This window comes from Ambystoma mexicanum, chromosome 6p (assembly GCF_040938575.1).
Source record: "Ambystoma mexicanum isolate Mex_15411 chromosome 6p, UKY_AmexF1_1, whole genome shotgun sequence".
NCBI lineage: Eukaryota > Metazoa > Chordata > Amphibia > Caudata > Ambystomatidae > Ambystoma > Ambystoma mexicanum.
This window is the reverse complement of record NC_090935.1, coordinates 1,088,881,474-1,088,903,501: the sequence shown is the minus strand read 5'-3', so window position 1 is coordinate 1,088,903,501 and position 22,028 is coordinate 1,088,881,474. Positions and strand designations below refer to the sequence as shown.

The following is a 22,028-nucleotide window of genomic DNA, read 5'->3' as shown; positions in this document are numbered from 1 at the left end:
ATCGAGCACGTCCCAAAGAGGCTTCGGGGCTCGAGTTTACTCCAGATACTTCCTCGTGAAGAAGACAGGAGGATGGCGTTCCATCCTGGACCTACGACGACTGAACAAATTCATCAAGGCACAGAAGTTCAGGATGGTCACCCTCCAACACGTCCTGTGTCAGCTGGAGGAGGGCGATTTCCTGTCGTCGTTGGATTTGGAGGATGCCTACTTCCATATCCCTATCCTAAAGGGACACCGAAAGTTTCTCAGAATCGTGGTCCAAGGGCATCACTACCAGTTCAGAGCCCTTCCCTTCGGATTGAGGTCGGCACCCAGGGTGTTCACCAAGTGCCTCGCACCGGTGGCGGCGCGGTTGCGCCTAGAGGGGATCTACCCCTACCTGGACGACTGGCTCATTCGAGCAAAGACGAAGGAGCTCGCCGTGGAGCACACAGCAAGGACCGTCCAACTACTCACGGACCTGGGATTCTCCATAAACTACGCCAAGTCCCACCTGGTGCCCGCGCAAGACGCACTGTTTCTGGGAGTGAAGCTCGACCGTGTCGCTTCTGGCCTCTCCGTCGGAAAGGACGATGGCCATCTTGGGCAAGGTGCAGCGGATGCTGGTTGCGGACGCGGCCAGGGTGAGGTCCATCAAGTCCCTCCTCGGAATGTCGTCTTGCATTTATCTCACCCGCCTGTGCAGGCTCCGGATGCGCCCGTTGCAGGAGTTCCTGGATGCGCGCTGGATCCAGACGACGGGCAGCTTCGAGGAGAGGATCACACTCGACTAGAGTTTCCGACAAGCGATCCGGTGGTGGGGCACCCGCACGCATCTGACAGCGGGCATGGACTTCCAGACCCCCGGCGACCAGAAGACAGTGACCACGGATGCCTCCCTGGAAGGGTGGGGAGCGCACACAAAATCTGCACGCGAGAGGCCTTTGGCTTCCGACGGAGAAGTCCCTCCATATCAACATCCTGGAGCTCCGTGCGGTGTTTTGGGCCCTCAGGTCCTTTCTTATGTCCTTCAAGGGCAAGGTGGTGAGGATCTTCACCGACAACACCACCACCATGTTCTACATCAGGAAGCAGGGCGGTACCAGATCCCCCAGCCCTGTCCAAGGAGGCGCAGGATCTGTGGCATTGGGCCGTCGCCCATGGGATGTTTCTGGTGCCGTTTCATCTGGCAGGAAAAAAAAACACCATCGCCGACTCGCTCAGCAGAGAGCTGCGCTCGTGTCACGAGTGGGAACTATGACAGGATCTAGTGGACCGCCTCTTCCGACGGTGGGGCACACCCCAGATCGATCTGTTCGCGACAGCGACCAACTCCAAGTGCCAGAGGTTCGCCAGCAGGTTTCCCCAGCCGAGGAGCATGGGCGATGCTTTCTCGTTCCCCCTGGGAGGGCCTGTTTCTACACGCGTTCCCTCCATTGCCGTTGCTGATCCGGCTCATCAACCAGCTCAAGAGGTCACGGTGCAGGATGATCCTCGTCGCACCTGCGTGGCCGAGGCAGATATGGTTCCCGGACCTTCTGGACTTGTCAGCGTCCTCATCAATCAAGCTGCCAGTGGACGCGGATCTTCTCTCCAGGGAAGGAGGCGCCATCCTCCATCACGACCCGAAGTCGCTGAACTTGCAGGCCTGGCTCCTGCAGCGTTAGAGTTTGGAGGCTACGACATACCGGCCGACTGCAGAGGTTCTTGCAAAGGCCAGGGCGTCCTCAACTCTTAAATGCTATGGACACAAATGGAAGAGGTTCTTTGTCTGGTGCCAAGCACAGATTAACCCTCTACGGATTATGGCTCACCAAGTACTGCCGTACCTACTGACGCTGGCCAAGGCTGGACTGGCCCATCAAGATTCATCTTGCTGCGATCTCCCGATACACCAGAACCACGGGACGGATATCTTTGTGGACTCATCGTCTGGTGAAAGAATTCATGAAGGGACTGTTCAGATCGTTCCCGCCGGTGAAGGCTCCAGCCCCGGCGTGGGAGCTCAACGTGGTGCTGACCAAGCTCATGGGACCTCCGTTCGAGCCTCTGCACTCAGCTCCGTTGAAGTTCTTGTCATGGAAAACAGCGTTTCTTGTGGCCATCACCTCCGCACGACGGGTGGGAGAGATGCAGGCCCTTTCCTGCAAGCCCCCGTACTTGACTTTTCACGACACGAGGGTAGTGCTCAGGACGCACCCCTCCTTCATGCCCAAGGTGCCGTCGGACTTCCACCTCAACGAACCCTTGGTGTTGCCTGTGTTCTTCCCGTCCCCTTCGTCGCCGGCTGAAAAGACTTTGCACGCGCTGGATGTGGCTAGAGCGCTGAAGTTCTACGTGGACCGCACAAAGTGTTTTCGGAAGACGTCACAACTTTTTGTGAACTTTGGACCTGTCAATCAGGGGAAGGCTCACTCGAAGGCCTCCATTTCCAGATGGCTCTCTGGCTGTATCATGAACTGTCATCGGTTGGCAAACCGACCGCTGCCTGGCCGTCCGAGAGCCCATTCCACCAGAGCGATCGCAGCTACCACGGCCTTCCTATCTGGTGTGCCCTTGCTGGACATCTGCAGGGCTGCTACGTGGAGGTCGACGCACACCTTCACGAAATTCTACTGCGTCGATTGGGATTCCAGGGAGGAGTCCAGGGTCGGCCAAGCAGTGCTGCGCAACCAGTTTGCCTAAGGTGAGCCTGGTGAGGCGGTAAGAATTGCTTAATGTTGAGTTTGGATATAATGCTTAATGTTGAGCCTTTGCCGCCTCCCGTGGTTGTGCATGTGTGTACTGCTATGTATTCTTTTATTCATGAGCATGTGAATCCATGCCAGACCCCATGCTGGAGAAGGAACAATTTACTTACCTGTAACTGTTGTTCTCCAGCATGGGTCTGGCATGGATACACATGCGAACCCTACCCCTCTGCGGCTCTTCACTTGGTCATACTGCCACTTCACGTGCTGCCAAATCTGAAGATGGCTGCCGGAGGCGGGGCTTAGGGAGAGGGCAGTCATTGGCTGTGGTCAGTATGACGCAGAGATCAGTGATTGGTTACTACGAAAGACAGATCAGAAACGAAACTGATACTGATTTTTCTTTACCGAGGATTCCCAGCCTGACGACGGAATATTCATGAGCATGTGAGTCCATGCCAGACCGATGCTGGGGAACAGTTACAGGTAAGTAACTTGTTCCATCTTTTCTTCTTTAACAAGGTAATGTGAAATGCGTCTAAGAACTTGCCTCTTACTGTGGCAGTGCTTGTAACTTCCACAAGTCTAATCCGCTTGTGGCCCAACATTTGATTCTTCTTTTCAAAGACTCCGAAGAACTTGTGCAAAGACTTTTCTGTTCCTTACGAGTGCTTTATCCTATGCAAGACTTTTGCCCATTGACTTTGGCTTAGCCTATTGAATGACTCTTCTAGCGAACTCTAAAAATTTGCGTTGCTTTGGAATATTTGGTCTCTTGTGTTGTAATAACCTTTGCCTTTTACCAACTTATTAATATTCTGAATGCCAACAGTAGAGTATTATCCCCAGCACCCTTGTTACCTGTGGGTGTAGGTGCTTCTGTGGGCCTTCCCAAAAGGGCCTTGTCTGAAGTGTACAGTATTGATGTATATTTGTTACTATTCTATTGTTTTCTGAAGAAGGCTTTATTACTGACAAGGTTTCTTGCATAAACACAATTATAATTTCAGTAAGTTTATTTAAATACCTGTAAATCTTTGTAACTTCACTACAGCTCACATATCCCCTCTTGAGAAGCCTGGCTGCTTTTGGTAGCACAATCTTATACCAAAGGTTGGATAGCCTATACCTGTAGTCATAGTTGTTTGTAGTGTTCCCACAGGGTACTGCATTCAAACTTTGCTTAACACTGGTCTCACCTAATAAAATGTATAAAGGATCCAAAGATTATTTCTGTTCTTGGGAACTGTAGTTCTCACAAGGTTAGCCAGAGAGTTAAGAGTAGCCCCTAGGGCAGCAGTATTCAAACTGTGGCGCGACCCCCCTCCCCAGGTGTCCACGGGTGCATCCCTGGGGGGGCCCTGAGAGCTCAGCATGAAATATTAAACTTTTTTTTTAGATTGGAAGAAATGGGCTGGGGTTGCTCACATGGTCGGGCTGAAGCATGAAACTGTCTCAAGCAACAATGAAAGTGGCCCACAGTTGTAAATGGATATTCATTCCTTTAGACAGACTGGGCCTCATTACAACTATGGCGGTATGGTAACAACTGTGCCGGTAAGCTACCGGCACCATTGCTACCATACCGCCATAGTAAGAGTTGTGCTCGCCTGACAGCCAGCCAGGTCTGACCTGAAAGACCATGCGGCACCCGCGAGCACCATTCGTCGGATGCACCGGCACCGTTATTAACGGTACCGGTGCATCCGAGCTCCCCATTGAGCCCTATGGGGCTCAAATGGGATCTATCGGCACCTGCGAAAGGGCAATTATCAGGTCTGCCTAACTTTGCATGACCTGGTAATTGCCCATTTGCAGGTGCCGGACCCGGATGCAACTCCGTCGGCAGCCGTGCCGGTTTTACCAGCACAGCTACCGCCAGAGTTGTAATGAAGCCCACTGTAAATTGTGATATATTCAGCAACAATGGTCAAAATTACTAACTGCATAGTTAAGTAACTCATCAAACTGGTCCACATTGGTCAAAATGGTGGCCCATTTTGACTGGCCCACACTAGCATTTTACATTTTTGGTACAGGCATTGGTGAGGGGACACCCACCCAGTGGCCCCTCTATGGAGGAGCTAAGGAGCTAAGGAGCCAGCCCAGTGAACAGTAAGCACTCCCTCAGCTGTTTTTTCCAGCTAATGGAGTGCTCCTGGGCTGGCTGAACTGTCAAAGGGAAACACTGTTTCCCTTTGACAGTTCAGTTTAGTTCCCCAGCCACACATGCTCACTGAGCCGTGTAAGTGCTGGGGTGTTTTGCTTAGCCAGCATTGCATAGCCCATTGGAAATGCTGGCTGGGCACTGCATGTCCGAGGGGAGCTCCTGTGCCTCCTTGGACATACGGACAGAGCAGCCTGGAGCAGGCCGTTTCAGCACCCACACGCAGGCCAATGCAGAAGGTACGTTTATGTTCATTGTTTTTATTTAAACATGTGTATGCTTATGTTATGAGTGAGTGTATGGTGATGGATGCTCACGTGAATGATAGCTGTATGACTGTGCAGCGCCTTGCAAACAGTCATGTTTATTGTGTTAGGACCAGTGGGGCCCAGGGGACAGGGATGGTATCTTTTTTACTGGACATACTCTGCATTGTCCACACAGCTTTCTGGGGCCAAAATACCTTCACCTATCCCTCCGCAAATGCCTCCCTTCTCGCGCTCTTCGCTCCTCTACCTCCAACTCCTTCAGGGTCCGTCCTTTTTCAAAGGAACGAGCTGGGGGGGTAGATCTGTCTTCGGCTGGGGCCCTCCCTCGAACAGCCGCCCTGCCACTCTAAAACTTTGAACCATCTCTGGTTCCAAAAACAACAAGACCTTCCTCTCTTCTGCCTTCACTCCCCCTCTCCCCTGCTGATCTGTTCTCTCTTGGCACTGTACACCTGGCCACCCTCTGGGCGCAGGTACCTGCTCACCCTGCCACTCGCCCGCACTGCCTCTGGGCCACCCCTTGCCCTGGGGTCTGTATCTGTACCCATACAGCCCCCCCCTTTCTTCCTGCACTTATCAGACCTACCCTGTCTGCTGCCTTAAACGTAGCACTTGCAAATTGCTGGCTGCACTACCACTGTTTGTTGCCTTTTATTGTTAATCTGTTTCTCCTCTGCTTTGCACTTTCCACTTCCATGCACTGCCCCCCCACCCATGCACTTGCGTGTTCTCAATGTCACTGGGCCTAGTAAGATAGATGTTTTATTCTCTTGTTCCCCTCCCTTGCGTTGTCCTTCTCTGAAACACTTGTGTACGACCACAATAGAAATAAAATCGATATCAATGCCTGCCGCCTGGGGCCCCCCAGCACCAATTGCAAACCGTTGGCTATTTACCCATTCTCCAGCATTGGATCTTTCATGGATTCACATGCTTAGAATATTCCCCGTCGTCAGACTGGGACCCCTCGGTACACATATATAGCCTTTTCCAATAGGAAAACTTCCGACACTTTTGTGTCCTATCTACGTCCTTTTACGCATGCTCCATAGGCCGGCCCCGTATAAGAGGCCCGCCCCCGCGGTTCCCCTTCAGATTTCAACCGTCTCCAAAGTAGTGGGATCTCCTCGCGTTGTCTTACTATTTTGTACAAGGTTGCATTACTGGAATTCGAGTACAGAAAATGTCCTCCGGGTCAGGAAAAGCGCTGTTTCGCCCATGCGCGACGTGTGGCTTGAAAAGTTTACGAGGGGGACGGACATATGGATTGTATATATTGCCTCCACCCTCATCATTCGGCGGATAACTGCGACATATGCAAAGGGTTTTCTCAAAAAACCCTCAAAGATCGCAGTCGACGACTGGTGGCATGGCTGAATGATGGAGCGGGGGCATACCCCCCCCCTTCGGAGGTAGGCTCCACACAATCAGCGAAAACATCACGCCGCGCTACCTCGTCGGAACCACCGGCGAAAATCTCGACCGACGGAAAAAGAGTCGTCTGGAAGTCACTCAACTAGAGACTCCTTGTCAAAGAAATCATCTTCATCAAAAAAGCATGAAAAGGAAATCCTCCTCGGGCGATCATCATAGATCGACCACGAGTCGAGTAAAAGCAAGTCAAGTGTGGCAAAGGCGGGACCGCCAAAACCACCTGCTAAGTCACCGTCGACGGCGGCCCAGTCATCGGCCTCCACCCTGCCACTTACGCAGGTGGCATCCACCGTCCCAACGACGATGGCCTCGTCGACGGGGGTTTTACAGGAGGCCTGGAGTCCTGAAGTTTTTGATCCGACCCCCCCCCCCCCCCCCCCCGGATACTTTATTACAAGAACAGGCTGTGTTGCTGTCCTCGGAGGACGAGAATGATAGAATAGCTGGCCCAGCAGACACCTAGGACTACAAGTGGCTGACAAGTCGTCGACTAGGGGATCCGTTATACCGGTATCTGCCCCTCTTCTCATTCCTCAATCTGTTTTGTCGTTGGAAATTCTGTCCATATCAGTTGTTAGTCGTTGGACCAGAGCATACCTCAGGCAAACCTGCCAGTGTCACCCGTCGACGAGCCGGGCCTGTCTCGTCAACCGACGCACCTACGCACGCCAATCTCAGCACTGGCAAAAGAGGAAGGTGAGCTGCCAGATTCGGAGTCTGACAGGGGAGCCATGTCGGATATCTCCTCATCCCCCTCCAGGGATCCAACCTGGGAGTCAGGTGGAGTTGGAAACCCCTAGAAGCCCAGCTCACCCGTCCCCTCCGGACGACATTGCGTCATTCCATTCTATGATGGAGAAGGCATGCAAAGAATTTGGTTTGTCCCAGGAAGAACAGAAAGGACTTTTTTGTTCGACCACATGGGTAAGAGAAGGAGGTCTGTGTTCTCGATACCAATACTAGACCATGTATGGAAGGAGGGGTTGCAGACAATGCGTCACCCGTTTTCAGAGCCGGCAGTGAAAGGATGCCTGGAAAAAAAGTTTAAGGCTCCAGAGTCTACCCCCAAGTGTTTATCCTCCCAACCAACGCCAGACTCGGAGGTGTCGGCGGCGAGGAAGGCGAAGGCCCAGCACAAGTACACGACGACTCCTGAGAACGAAGCGAGACGCCAAGATGCCTTTGGCAATAGTAAATTGTTGCCAGATACGATGGGGAGATGTGGCACAGGCTAGCTCCGTTGCTTGATCATCTTCCGGAAGAGCATAGGAAGGCAGCGATGTTACTCGTCCGAGAAGGTGAGGAAGCCTCATCACGCAATAAACATCGCGGTGGACCTCGCTGAGTCAGGCTTCAAGCAAGTCAATAATGGGGTCGTATTACGTCGACAGTCATGGCTTAAGTGTACCTACTTCAGGCCAGAAGTACAATACAAAGTTTTAGATATGCCCTTTGAGGGAGACCTTCTTTTCGGTGAGAAGGTGGACGAAGCCCTGAAGGGAATGAAAGAGGACTCGGACTCTGACACGGCACGTTCATTGGGTGCCCTCCTGAGTGGCAGAAACTACAAGTCTCTTCGTCCCGTGGCTTCAGGTAATTCAAGATTCTCTGCATCTGGAGACAGATCCTTTGGCAGATCAGCTTACCCCTCCCAGGGATACAGACGTGCCTCCCAAACGGCAAACCGTCGCCGGAACTTCCAGACTTCCAGGAAAAGACCATCATATCCGTCGTCGTCGAGAGACGAGCAAAATAAAGATCAGCAGTGACATACAACACACGGTTCTGGGGGGAAGAGTTTCAGCATATGTCGACGAATGGGAATCGAATAATAACGGATCAATGGGTGCTGGATACTATAAGAAACGGACACTCTACAATTCAAATACAGCCCTCTGCAAATTCCACCTGCGTTCACCGCTCATTCCCATCTGAAGATACTGCAGCAAGAGGTAACACTCATGTTAGCAAAGGGCGTGATAGAATTAGTTCCAACATCAGAGAGGTCAAGGAGTCTACTCAAGATATTTCGTCGTAAAAAAGCCGAACAACAAATGGCGTCCCATTTTAGACTTACGCGATCTCAACAAGTCTTTAAAGAGCCTAAAATTCAAGATGCTCACTCTGCAGGAAGTGATCCGCGCCGTTCAAGAGGGGGATTTTCTAGTGTCCCTGGATTTGCAGGACGCGTATTTCCATATTCCAATGTGTTGGAAACACAGGAAATTCCTAAATTTTGTAATAGGGCGGACTCACTACCAGTTCACGGTTCTTCCTTTTGGGCTCAAGACCTCCCCAGAACGTTCACGAAATGCCTGGCTCCAGTTGCTGCCTGGCTAAGGAAGCAAGGCCACCATGTATACCCATAGCTCGACGACTGGCTGGTAAGGGGTTCCTTCCCAGCGTCGACCAACACAAGTTTACAAGCCACCATGCATCTTCTACAACAGCTGGGATTCGCCATAAACTTCGAAAAATCCTCTCTGCAGCCATCGAGATCGCTGGTATTCCTGGGGGCACAGTTCGAGACCCAGTTAGGGCTAGTGAAACCTTCTCTCGACAGAACCTCAAGACTCAATCAACAAGCATGCCGACTACGGCGAAACGCCAAGATCTCAGTGAGAAAATACGTTTCGGTCCTAGGGGCCATGGCATCCTGCATCCATCTGGTGGAAAACTGTCACCTATTCATGAGGCCAGTCCAGGAATCCCTCGCGGACCGATGGACGCAGGCTCAAGGATCGTGGTCAGACAAGAGAACCATTGACAAGCTGCTTCGGACCCTTCAGTGGTGGCAGAGTTTCCACAATCTGAACAACGGCGTACCCCTACAGGAGCCGGAGTTTCAGCGAACCATAGTCACGGATGCGTCCCTAACCGGATGGGGAGCTCACATGGGTGCTCTCCAAACGCAAGGTCGCTGGTCTCCAACTGAGTAACTACTACACATAAACGTGTTAGAGCAGTACGATGGGCCTTGAAGGCATTCCTACCACACATCAAGGGCTCGCGAGTACGAATACTGACTGACAATACAACGGCCATGTTTTATCTGAGGAAACCAGGAGGGACGCGATCAAGAATTCTTTCCATAGAAGCCCAGAAAACATGGCATTGGGCATTAAAGCACGAAATTTCCATTGTGACTCATCACCTTCCAGGAGTGAGGAACTCCCAAGCAGACTTCCTCAGCAGAAGCATGGCCCAGTTACACGAGTGGGAAATGGACACAGTTCACCTGATAGTGTTCGAGAAATGGGGTCACCCCCCTCTGGACCCCTTCGCGACCAAAGACAACAAGAAATACGAGCAATTCGCAAGCAGATGGCCTCAAGAGGGCTCCAGGGGGGAGGCATTCTCCTTCCCATGGACGGACATGTTCCTCTATGCTTTTCCCCCCATTCCCCCCCTCATACGGAGGACAATACAGTGGATACGCAGATACAATTGCCGGGTAATTCTAGTGACACCATACTGGCCAAGGCAACAGTGGTTCTCCGACCTGCTTCACCTGTCGCTGGAACATCCCATAGGGTTTCCGAAAGTCCCGAACCTACTATCCCGGGACAAAGGCACGGTGTAGCATCACGACCCGGACAGTCTCAACCTTACAGCCTGGCTCCTGACTTTTCGGAGTTCGGTGCTTTAGACATTTCGGAGGATTGTCAAAAAAATTCTGCAGGCGGCTAGAGCCCCCTCTACAAACAAATCCTACTCCTATAAGTGGCGGAGGTTCTGTGAATGGTCTAGGGGACAACAGGGCCTACAACCGTTGTCGGTGACGCCGGAACAAGTTCTACCTTACCTGCTCCTCTTGGCGGAGAGGAGATTATCCTTCACATCGATAAAAGGTGCACCTGGCAGCCATCTCGAGGTTCACAAGGAAAAGGCAGTCGTCTCCTCTATTTAGCGACAGACTTGTAAAACACTTCATGAGGGGTTTATTTCGAGCTTTTCCCCCGGAAAAACGTTTCCCCCGACTTGGAGTCTCAACAGTGTTGGCAGGCTTAATGAAACCGCCTTTTGAGCCTATGGCCACGTCCGACATAAAATTCATTTCGTGGAAGTTGGCATTCTTGATTGCTATCACATCAGCTAGAAGAATCTCGGAACTGCAAGCGCTGGTCGTAGACCCGCCATACCTAAGATTCTTTAAGGACAAAGTAGTCCTGGCAACTAATCCTATGTTCATCCCAAAAGTTCCGACAGTGTATCACAAACACTCGTCCATTGTTCTCCCTACTTTCTTCGCCACACCATCATCGGCAGCAGAAAAAGCTCTTCATACCCTGGACGTTAAGAGGGCTCTGAAATTTTACCTACATCGTACACAGGAATTCAGGTCTACTCGACAACTGTTCGTCGCATATGGTCCGTCGACGAGAGGAAAAGCAATCTCTAAACAAGGATTGGCTCGATGGGTCTCATTGACAATTGCGTTTTGTCACTCTAAGGCCGGAAGGCCACTGCAAGGACATCCTAGAGCCCATTCTACAAGATCGATGTCCTCAGCTTTATGGGCAGGAATTCCGTTGACTGACATATGCCAAGCTGCGGCATGGTCAGTGCCCCACATGTTTACCCGCCACTACTGCCTTGCCAGGCAGCATGCGGACGAGGTGCAGATGGGAAGAGCTGTCCTGCGCCATCTGTTTCAGTAAGGTAAGCTCAACGCTGTGGAGAATCTGTTGTCTACCTTTTTAATGACAGTTTGTTTTATGTGGGTAAGGTTATATGAGGTAGCTTATTCCTACTGTACATATGCATTGTGTAGTATGTTGAGGGTATATTACATTACATTCTCACTGCCGTCTCAAGTGTTACTGCTATACAATCTATTCTAAGCATGTGAATCCATGAAAGATCCAATGCTGGAGAAGGGAATAGTTTCTTACCTGTAACTCCATTTCTCCAGCATTGGTATCTTTCATGGATTCACATGCGCCCGCCAACCTCCCCGGAATGTAATGTAGTTGATAAATTTAACCCTTCCTACTTTGGAGGGGCTGACATTTGAAGGGGAACCGCGGGGGCGGGCCTCTTATACGGGGACGGCCTACAGAGCATGCGTAGGCGGGTCCTAAAAGGATGTAGATGGGACACAAAAGTGTCAGAAGTTTTCCTATTGGAAAAGGCTATATATGTGTACCGAGGGGTCCCAGTCTGACGACGGGGAATATTCTAAGCATGTGAATCCATGAAAGACACCAATGCTGGAGAAATGGAGTTACAGGTAAACTATTCCCTTTTATTGTGTTAAAGGTATGCTCTACAATGCAACATTTTAACCCATTAGTTTAAAAAAATTCACAGGGGGAAACCTCCCCCGTCCTCCCCAAAACACCCTTTATTGGTTTGGGCTCACTATGCTCGGCCGCTATGACATTTTTGGGGGAAATAGTTGTGTCCCTCCACTTAAAAAAAAAAAAAAAAAAAAATCACCAGCCGCCACTGGCCCTCAGACTGTTGGGAATGGGATGGGGGAACCCGTGGACTATGGTGGGAGCACAATGGGCAGGAACCATAGGATAGTGGTGGGAGCAGAGTGGGGAGAGCCCAGGGTGTGTGATGGGGTAGGGAGAGACCAGCGACTCGGTAGGGGTGGGATGAGGGAGCCCAGCGACTGATGGGAGCAGGTGACGGCGCGCAGTATATACTGTCCATTTGGCATTTCTGGGGGGTCCCGACCTGCCCAAATTTTGCCCAGGGGGGGGGGGGGGGCCCAGGCCAAAAAAGTTTGAAAACCACTGTCCTAGGGCATCCCAGCAACAATAGGCACTTGGTGACAAAGTTGTCAAAGATGATTAAGACACTATGGAGTGTAAAATCTGTTTGGGAAGAGGTTTTCACTTGGATGTATAAGGAAAAATAATCTAGAAAAAGCAAAGTTCAGGTGTTGACACAGGAAAATCTTAGCTAACAGCAATTCCAAATATGCAATTGCTTGCGTTGTCTGTCTTGGTTTTTCATATCTAAGCTGAGTGTATACATGTCTCCTGCTGTGTATCTTTACCTCTTTGTGAAGGGATACAGCAGGAAAGATAGTGTTGTCTGTTTGCGATCTGGGCCCTCTGGTATATGTTTTCTTAGCTTATATTTTCTCACTGGTTGGACGTTCAAACAGGATTAATTGCCTACATCCAAAAAGGGCGTGTTCTACATCAATAGAATTGCAAAACTCTGGCAGAACGATTTAAAAAAAAAAAAAAATATATATATATATTTTTTTTTATTGGGGATATGCTAAACCAAGCAAACATCTTCCTGGATTTTATGCATTTGTGAATGCTATAACTTGGTGGCCAAGTATGTACCTCCCGTCTTAACCAGAAGTGTGGCTACTACTTCGGCTTTGCATCAAGGGATACCAGTGCAGGACCTCAGATTTGCTGCAACATGGTTTTCTCTTCACACAGGATTATTTTGCAGGTTCTGCATCTGGGCAAGGAGGCGAGGTTTGGGAATGCTGTTTTACACAGCATTATTCTCTCCGCCATACGACTATGGGAATCTAGCAAAGATGTGCAATATGTGGGAGAACACAATGAATTCTAGGAATAAATCACCCCTGAATGTTTTGACAACGGTACTCCCATGTATTCCTAATCACCCTCTCCCTCGATCTTTGGGAGAATTTCCACATTTACACATCTTTCAACTTTTGGTCATCTTGTGGCCTTGGAGACGTCGGGTGCATACAACGGGGGGGGGGCGGAGGGGGGAGAGTAAGAACTGAGACGAACGGGCGCAGTGCATATACCAACGTCCTAATCAAGTGGGGATGGCGGCTGCTGAGGTACACTAGATCAGCACCTTCTGTTGTGAAAAATTCTGTTGCAGCGGTTGCTGAATGGGAATATATCCAAGATTAGAAATGTCAGACATCCAGTACAAAGAACTTTGCCAATGGTTGAGTTTGTTCTTCTGTTTCTCTAAGACTTGGGCTTATCATCTTGCATTTTACAGCCTACCATCAGTTTGTACTCCACTGTATGCGCTCAGTACTAGAGGAAATTGGGACCAATTGCTTTTCATAGAAGAGCCACATGGGACCATGGTGCAGGGTTCAATTTTAAAGTGACAATTGACAGGGTGCCAGGTTTGATTCTATACTGGAAGTTGGTATGCACCCAGTTTCGTCTAACTGAATCTTGTTTGCTCTGGCCACGGTCCCTTGATTTTAATCTGTCTTTTACCCAGAATTACACTTGCATTCAGTGTATACTCCTCAAAGGCCTGCTTAAACAAATCCATGGTACATCTACACTCTTTTAGATTATGCCTCACCTTAAGAATTGTGTACTCTCCAGATCTTAGATACTACCCTGATCTTTGGGCCATGTCAAATTCCATCTATATTGCTCATCCAGTACCTTCCAACTCCCCCCAAGTTTTTTATTCTTTCCCGATGAAGGGTACCCCTATACAAGCCTGATCACCCTGAGACCACCCCCAACCATAGTGATGTGCAGTGTAAAACATGCAGTGTTTTCTACTGCCCGGTGGTTAGGCCGAGTACAATGATTGTGGCTGATGGGTTTTGGGTCTAATTACATTCAACTAGGCAGTAGGCCCCCAGAATGGCGCACAGTGGTAAAATGCTTGATCAGTAAATCTGTAATGGCACTGGGGCAGGAAGTACATGCTTTTGTGGGTTGCTTAGCAAAGTAATGTCTATGGCATTGCCAGTGGACCACTAACGGGGGTACTCATCTAGTGAAGATAACTGTCTGCATCTTTGAAAGGAGCATGAACTAACTCTGTAAAGATTGTCCTGTGATCTGCCTTCAAATTGGGTAGTGTTTGATGCTGGAGCGCCAATGTTAACTTTCATAGTGAACTGTTAAACAAATTGGCCTAATTTGTCTGACCTTTTTAAATATTTTAGTGACATGGAACAGACTACACCAATGGAAGAGACTACCGAGACTGACGAGCACCACGAAGCAATTGAAGGCGAGCCAGAAACCAGGTATTTTTCCACTCCTAAACATTTGCTACAGTAAGTGTGCAAGATGTGTAAAATAAAATATACGTATGTCTTTAGGGTTATCGATGAAACTGTAGAAGTTGCAGCTCAGGAAATGACCTTGGATGAGTGGAAAAGTCTTCAGGCGCAAGTTCGACCAAAGCTTGAGTTCAACATCAGGAAGCCAGATTCTTCTGTTCCTTCTAAAGCTGTGGTGATTCATAAGTCAAAATACAAAGATGATGTAAGTAACCTAGTCTTTACATTATTAGATGTTAATACTTTTCTGTCCTTGCACTTGTAATGCTTTCAAAGTTCTGGCATATGCAAATATTGAGACGACTTATCAAAAATATTTCTAAATCTGTAAAAATTCAGGTCAGTGAGATTTTGCCCTACTTAATTCCTTACTGGTTGGGAAAGAAATTTCCAATCAGCATACGTTAAGAATTTAAAACGCTTTTGATGGGTCAGTAGACTGGACTATTCCTGGATGTGGCAAGAGCTTTCTGCTAGTACAGAATTACATATTTGCTTCTCGCGGGCAAGGTCCATATTTTGTTTTGTTGGCGTATTTGTACTGCCTGCCTCATAATGTGGCATACAGCATGGGGAGCGTGTAAACAGTTCATACTTGATGGCCGTCATGGAACCTCTGGCAATTGTCTTGGAGTGTCCACCCAATTAGTTTTACTGTTGTCAGGAACTTGTCGCTTAACATGTAGCATTCAAGCTATGGAACGGGTTTGTGCCAAGTCATCTTGACTGCATGGAAGACTGCGGTAGTGATGGATTTGGCACCATTTAGTTGGCACCACCATTGGCCAGAAAAGAGGTTGCCCCTCTAGTGCAAGGAACCAGCCACTGCCCATTCAGGAGTACACATAGGGAGCACATACCTGTTAAGGCTTGCCCTGTGGTCCAAACTACCATTTCATCCCAAACTATTTGGCACCACAGTGCTCTTCATCTTCATCTGCACTGAACAGAAGGACAATCAGGAGCACATCACTTTTCAGTCTACTGCTATCCCTTCTAAGGTAGTTCTTCAGTCAAACCAATATGATTTGATTCTAGGGAGATCAGTATACTAGATGATTGCACAGGACATCAGCACCTGGCTCGTACCAGCTTTGGTAAACCAGAGCACAACTGATTCCCCCCCCCCCCCCCCCCCATGCCCTACTTTGTTCCAAGAAGCATAAATCTGAATTGGTAGACTTTAACATGAAATCAAAGATTCATTTAACCCTTTGGAGTTACTTAAGGTACCACCTTGACAGTTGTTAGAGTAGATTTCAATTTTTGTGTAAATTCTCTCCCTGTTTGGCCACCACTGCAATTTGTGCTGGACCACTGTAGTTTTGATGTTCTGAGTGGGAATCTTTTCCCTCTCTCGCTATCTCCAGCATGGGTTTTGGCATAGGTTCACATGCTCATTCCCCATCGTCGGGACAGGAATCCTCTGTAAAAGAAAAGGCCTTTTCATTACAAACCTTCTCCTACAAACAAATCACTGAGCCCCCGGTCATGCTGCCACAGCCAATGACTGCCCTCTCCCTAAGCCCTTCCTCTGACAGCCAGCTTTACATTTTTACCACATGTTCAGTGTTGAGTCCTTGTGGTTTTTTTGCACTTTTCAGTAAGTGCCTGTGTGCCAACAAGCGGTGATCAATTTGGAATTGACTTTTATGGCCCCTCAAGGGCAAGAGTTTTCGAGATTCCAGAAGGCCATTGGGCCTACGCCGGTCCATGTGTTGGTCAAGTTTGAATGCAGTACCCTGCGGGAACTCTACAAACAACTATGACTACAGGTATAGGCAATCCAACCTTTGGTATAGGCTTGTACTACAGTTTTGGTAGCGTGTTGAGCAACCAGGCTCATCTCAAGAGGGGTAATGTGAGCATTAGTGGAATACAATGATTCAGTTACAGGTATTCAAATAAACTTGGACTCAAGGTTTCTTGCATAAACTATTATTCATTTATCAGTTATAAAGCCTTCCTTAGAAGGGAGCAATAATAAAACACAAATATACTTCAATACTGTACACTGAGTTTCTGTATCAGAAAATATCTTTTTGGGATGGCCCAGAGACAACCTACACCCACAGATGACTACAATAACTAGGGTGCTGGGGACATTAATATCTTACTGTTGGTATTCAGAATACAAAAGTTGGTAAAAGGCAAATATTAGAACACAAGATCACACATCTCTTAAGCAGGGCAAAACACTTTTAGATCCTCTTAGTCCTACAATTCAATAGGCTAAGCCAAAGTCAATGGGCAAAAGTGTTGGATAGGATGAAGCACTCCTGGTAATTAAATGGAAAAGGCTTTGCACACAAGTTTAGTCTGATGAAAAGAATCAAATATGGGCTCACAAGCTGATTAGACTTGTGAGTTGTGGAAGTTACTAGCACTTTACAGCAAGAGGTAAGTTCTTAGACTTGTTTTACTGTACCTTAGAAATGAAGAAAAGATGCAGCTGATGTGGCCGACAAGAGGGAGGACGTCGGGACTCCTACACTGCAATGGTCAAAACTAGCATTTGGCAAACTTCACTTTCAGTGGCTGTTTCGCGTTTCAGCTCTTCGACTACCTCAAATGGCAAAACGGTTCCTGGCTAAGGTGAGCTTTCCTTGCTTCTTGGGTCCCGCCTGTTAGGCAGAAACCTGTGCAGTTCCCTTAGGGACCACTGCAAAACGTAAGACTACAGGAGTAAGCAGTAAACCCAATTGGTAGCAGTCTGCACCACCCAGATTTACCTGGTAGCTGTGGCTGAGCAATTGGACTTCTCTCAAGAAGAGTTAGGCAGTATATAGAGTATACACAATAGGGCTTAAAATACAGTAGCATAAGCAAACACTGACCAGACTTTTGGTATAAAAGTATATAATTATTTAAAAACACACTTGTAAAAATACACTGGCACTAATGTCAAGCAAGTTCAAACAGTTACTATAAGTATATACACCTCCCTAGTTAATTATTCAACAAGTCTAGCTTAAGGCGCCACTTATTTAGCAAAACAGAGGTGAGTGCGTAACCCTAGGTAACACTCCAATAATTTGTTTAAAAAGGCAGAATAGGAAAACACACAGTACCAACACTTTTAAGAAACCACAGCAAGTCAAGAAAGGCAGGGTCTACTGTAGAGCAAAAAGTTCATAGGCCAGGCCCACTCTTGGCGAGAGCAAGGCGGAATGTGCCCAAGATCAGTGGAAATGCACTCAAAGTCTCTGCAGAAAAGTCAAGAGGTTGGATCAAGTCAGATGTTAGCAGGTCCGAGGTCACCCCAGGATAGAGAGTCGAGGATTTACGGGACACCTTGGACAGCCTGCAAGGGAGACCAGGCGGGACACAGTACCTGAAATGGTGAGAAAGCTCCAGCGGGGGCAGTTGTTCCTGGCAGTGGGTGCAAGTCGGGGATTTGTCCAGGGGAAGGGATGATCTCGACATGGAGGAAAGCTGGAGATCGTTGCACTGCCAGGGAAGAAACCAGCCGCAGAGTTTCCTGGTTAAAAGTTACCATTTTAGTTTCGGTAGTGGTGAAGCGTGGCTATCCGGCTGCCGGGGTGCTTGGCACGGGCAATTCGACCACAAGACGATCCAGGAAGGCGAACTGGTTGGTCCCACCAGCTCAAAGGGAAGACTCTCCTGGAAGATCTCCTGTCGTTGGGAAAGTGGTGAGTTTCGTACAGCAGGGCTCCACCGGTGGTGTCGTCACTGTAGATGGCTCGGCTTCTCCCCTTTTTTTCGGATTCTTTAGGTCCTCTGGCGACTTCTGAAGTTTCAGTCCCCAAAGCCCTGCTTTTATGCAGCAAGACCCCCATTCATCAGCCTAGCTGTCACTCAAACATGCTAAGTGGTGAGCCGGGTGGCTCACCACTGGGCCAATCACATAGTGCGACTTGAGTTGGCAAGGCAACTCAGTCCAGGGTGCCTAATCCCCCTCCCAGACAGAGTGGCACCATTTTGGAGGGCTTCTGTGGAGAAGCCCGCCAAAAAGTGGAACAAAGGGCTCGACTTGGGTTAGTTTCAGAGGCGAACACAAATGCCATTTTAAAACTGAGTCCTGGCAAAAAGATCAACCGGCGAATACATATTAAATAAATAACCCGGCGGTATCTTTAACATTGCACCAAAAGTGGTGCGTTTAAAATGAATGGGAAAATTCCATAGGAAACATTCTGGTGGAATATTTTGCGTGGTATCTACTGCCACCAGCCAGAAACTCGACAAGGGGGGACTGGACAGTGCCCCCTTGGAAAACAGACCCAGGGGCAATCGAATTACCCCTACAGTACGTCCACAATATGATGATTTGTACTGGTTCTGTTCACACTAGTAAAGCCAATGGTGACTTTACATGCCCTGGGAGACAGTCAGTCCCAGGGTATTTGAGTCTGTTTGGGGGTCACTATGACACCCCTGTTACTGCACTGAAGGTGCTGTGTAACACACATACCAGAAACACATGAAGCCCTATGGAGTAAAAGACCCCATAGCCCATAAAACACATTACATAGTCAAGGGACATTCTCATATGTCTAAGAGTGGGAGAAAGAGTCTCACTCTTAGCAGGAGAAAGAAATAAACCCAAAAAATCCAGCAAAGCTGCTGGGGGACTCGATAGGTTTGGGAAATCAGCCTTAATGGAGAATTCTCCCTAACACCACACTCTGTGGGGGCTCAGGCTTGGTCAGTCCTGCTTCTTGGGAGTCCGGAGGATCTTCCAAGAGGTATAGGCCCGCTTAAATGCAACATACACAATCTGGTGTTCCTCTCCCTGATTAGTTTTCAGCAGCAACTGTGGAAATTCAACCAGCTCAGATGGACGTCCAGGTGGTTTACTGGAGTTGATTGGTCCCACTAACTCAGAGGGAGAAGTCGTGATTGCAGGAGCTGCGAGCTTGGCGTTTCGGCACTGCAGCAGGCACTGGGCAAACCAACGGTCCAGGAGTTGCAGCGGGTGTCCTTCAAGTTGTTCTTCGGTTCGTGGTCGACTCTGTCCAAGCCAAGAGATTCGCCTTTTATTCAGTTCTCTCTCCATTCATTCCAGCCTTGCTGTCACTCACCCAGCAAGGTGTCTGTCCTTGTCAGCCATTCACCAGAGTGCATTTGGGTCTCCTAGGAGACTAAGCACAGAGTTTCGGGCACCTCCTCACTTCTGCCTACCCCAGACACTTTAGAGCCAGAGGCGGGTTTCACTCTTGAAGCCCACCAAAGGCGAAATGAACAGAGACCAAACCTGGTTTGGCGCGCAGAGAATCTCGAAGGACCATTGCACAAAGACCTGGCAAAAAAAGACCAGGGACCATTTTGTCAAAGATGGCTCCTGTGGTTGCGTTACCGGAGCCGCAAACGCAGCCCGCGGTAAATGCAAACCATGGTAGTTCAAACTAAACCACTGCCACCAGCCATTCAATGAGAAAAGGGTAACATAAAAATGTTACATGAGGATAGACACACGGATACGAAGTAACCCCTCCAGCACTCTTTTGGAAGATGGTGTGCTGGGTCTAGAAAGTTAAAATGTTAAGTAAAGTCCATTTCATTTTACTGCTCTGGGAAACAGTAGCTTATCCCAGAGAAGGTAGTTAAACCTTGGGGGGAAATCGGAGACTTTGTTGTGGCGTTGCACTGAAGGTGCTGTGTGATACAATGTAAAAGATGATGCCTATGGCATGTCAAACTCCATAACCAAAAGAAACAGGTAAAATTCACATTAAAATGGTCACTCTACAGGTTATAAAAAATAAAGTCCTCAAAATTCTGCAAAGTTGCTGGATACTCTAAGGTGGAGGGAGTTGGCACATTTCTGAGAGTGCTCCTGAACACCATGTCTGAGGAGAAGGATGACTGAGGTTCTCTTAAAGTTCTGCTCCTGCTGCAGATTGAGGAATGTTTTGTGGAGGACAAACCCTCCGAGTGCCTACACTGTCACACTGCCAAGCAATGCCTGATTTTTAATTTGGCCACTTCCGCCGGCAGGCGGACGCTGGCCCGCCTTTGAGAAGGCCTGGCAAGAAAAGGCCTTGTTGGCACCCCTGTTAGCGCCGCGGTTGCGCTAGGGTGCTGTAGACTTCATCTGATTTCCAGGTAACCTACGTCATTTAATCTATGACCACCCAAAACAACGTACATGGGGATAAAGACAGTAAGTACGAGTCTGCCTCACGCAAGCTTAAGCAGCAGCCTATAACCACTACCATAGACCCTCGCATCAGAACGGCCATATCCAGTTGTATTGCAAAGTTGCTATGTCAAACTACATTGACATTATACTGAAATGTATACATCTCGTCTCTGGTACATATTGATGACTCGAGGCTGGCTACCAAATGTTGCATGGATAGGGATCCTGGCATCTCACTGGACTATTTTCCTTTAGTACACTGACAATTGAACTAGCCTATTTTACTGCTGTTTTAGCCCCTTTACTGGCTGATGATCGAATTCGCCCACTTGATTGCCTAATGACTGAATTAGCTGATTTTTGCTGTTGCTACAGTCCATTTGACTGCCTCCGATAATTGAATCAGCCATTCTACTGTTATCCTAGCACATTTTACTGCCTTTGAAAACAATCAGCCCGCGTCAGTTGCGTTACTGAATCAGCATATTTTACTGCCTAACTGAACTAGCCCACTTAGCTGATATCTAGCCTACCTTTAACCTTCATGATAACCGACTCAGCCTATGTGATTGCTACTAAGCCGATTTTACTGCCGGTTTACTGACTGCCTATTCCGCTGACGTTTACACTAATTAGTTTATCTTAATGCCTCGGTCCCAATTGGCCTATTGTACTGCCTTTTTATAATTGTATTTGCCCATTATTACTGATATTTACTTTGATTCAGCCTACTCTTGCCTTTACCAATTGAATCAGCCTTTTTCGCTGCATATAGCAGTTTCAACCTACCTTATGGCCTCACAACTGAACCTGCATATCCCGGTACTGCCTCTATTGAATTAGTCTATATCAACTTTTGCCTATTTTAGCCCAAATTAGCCTATTATAACTTATTTGCATACTTTGCTGCTCTTTATATTGAATCAGCCTACCTACTACCTCAAGAACTAATCTGCCTACTCGGCTGCATTCTATAACTGACTCTGCCTTAGCACTGACCCTGCAACCAGAACAAACTAGATCTCGCCTGATTTGTTACTGGTTTACTTATCTGCCTTTGCCCCATTTGTATAGGCCCAGGTTACTATCTTAACCCAGTATTTACACTAGACTTCTTTACTATAGATGCATACACCTACTACCTAAATCACCGGGCAACAGCACATATACTATTATCTCTTTACAGCTCTACCCGCAGCTTCATCAAGATGCAAGAATCGGTGCAACTCTTGCTCTCCTTTACAATACGATTTGCCTTTGCCTGCTGTTATACTATTTGCGTTCCTTACCACCCTGTGGACCCCACCACAATTATTAGAGTAGCTTGTCTCGTACCTAACCAAGGATCTACCCAAATGAGCATGTAAAAGCT

The 22,028-nt window shown here is 48.3% G+C and overlaps 1 protein-coding gene across 2 annotated transcripts in view; it reads left to right on the top strand.

Annotated features, from left to right (window-relative positions):
* The window catches only part of HABP4 (hyaluronan binding protein 4), a 119,307-nt gene that overhangs the window by 64,528 nt on the left and 32,751 nt on the right, over positions 1-22,028 (top strand). For both annotated transcript variants that reach the window (XM_069625690.1, XM_069625691.1), the window contains exons 5-6: positions 14,431-14,514; positions 14,590-14,755. In XM_069625690.1, the coding sequence (XP_069481791.1) occupies positions 14,431-14,514; positions 14,590-14,755 (250 nt within the window). The remainder of the gene's footprint in view (positions 1-14,430; positions 14,515-14,589; positions 14,756-22,028) is intronic.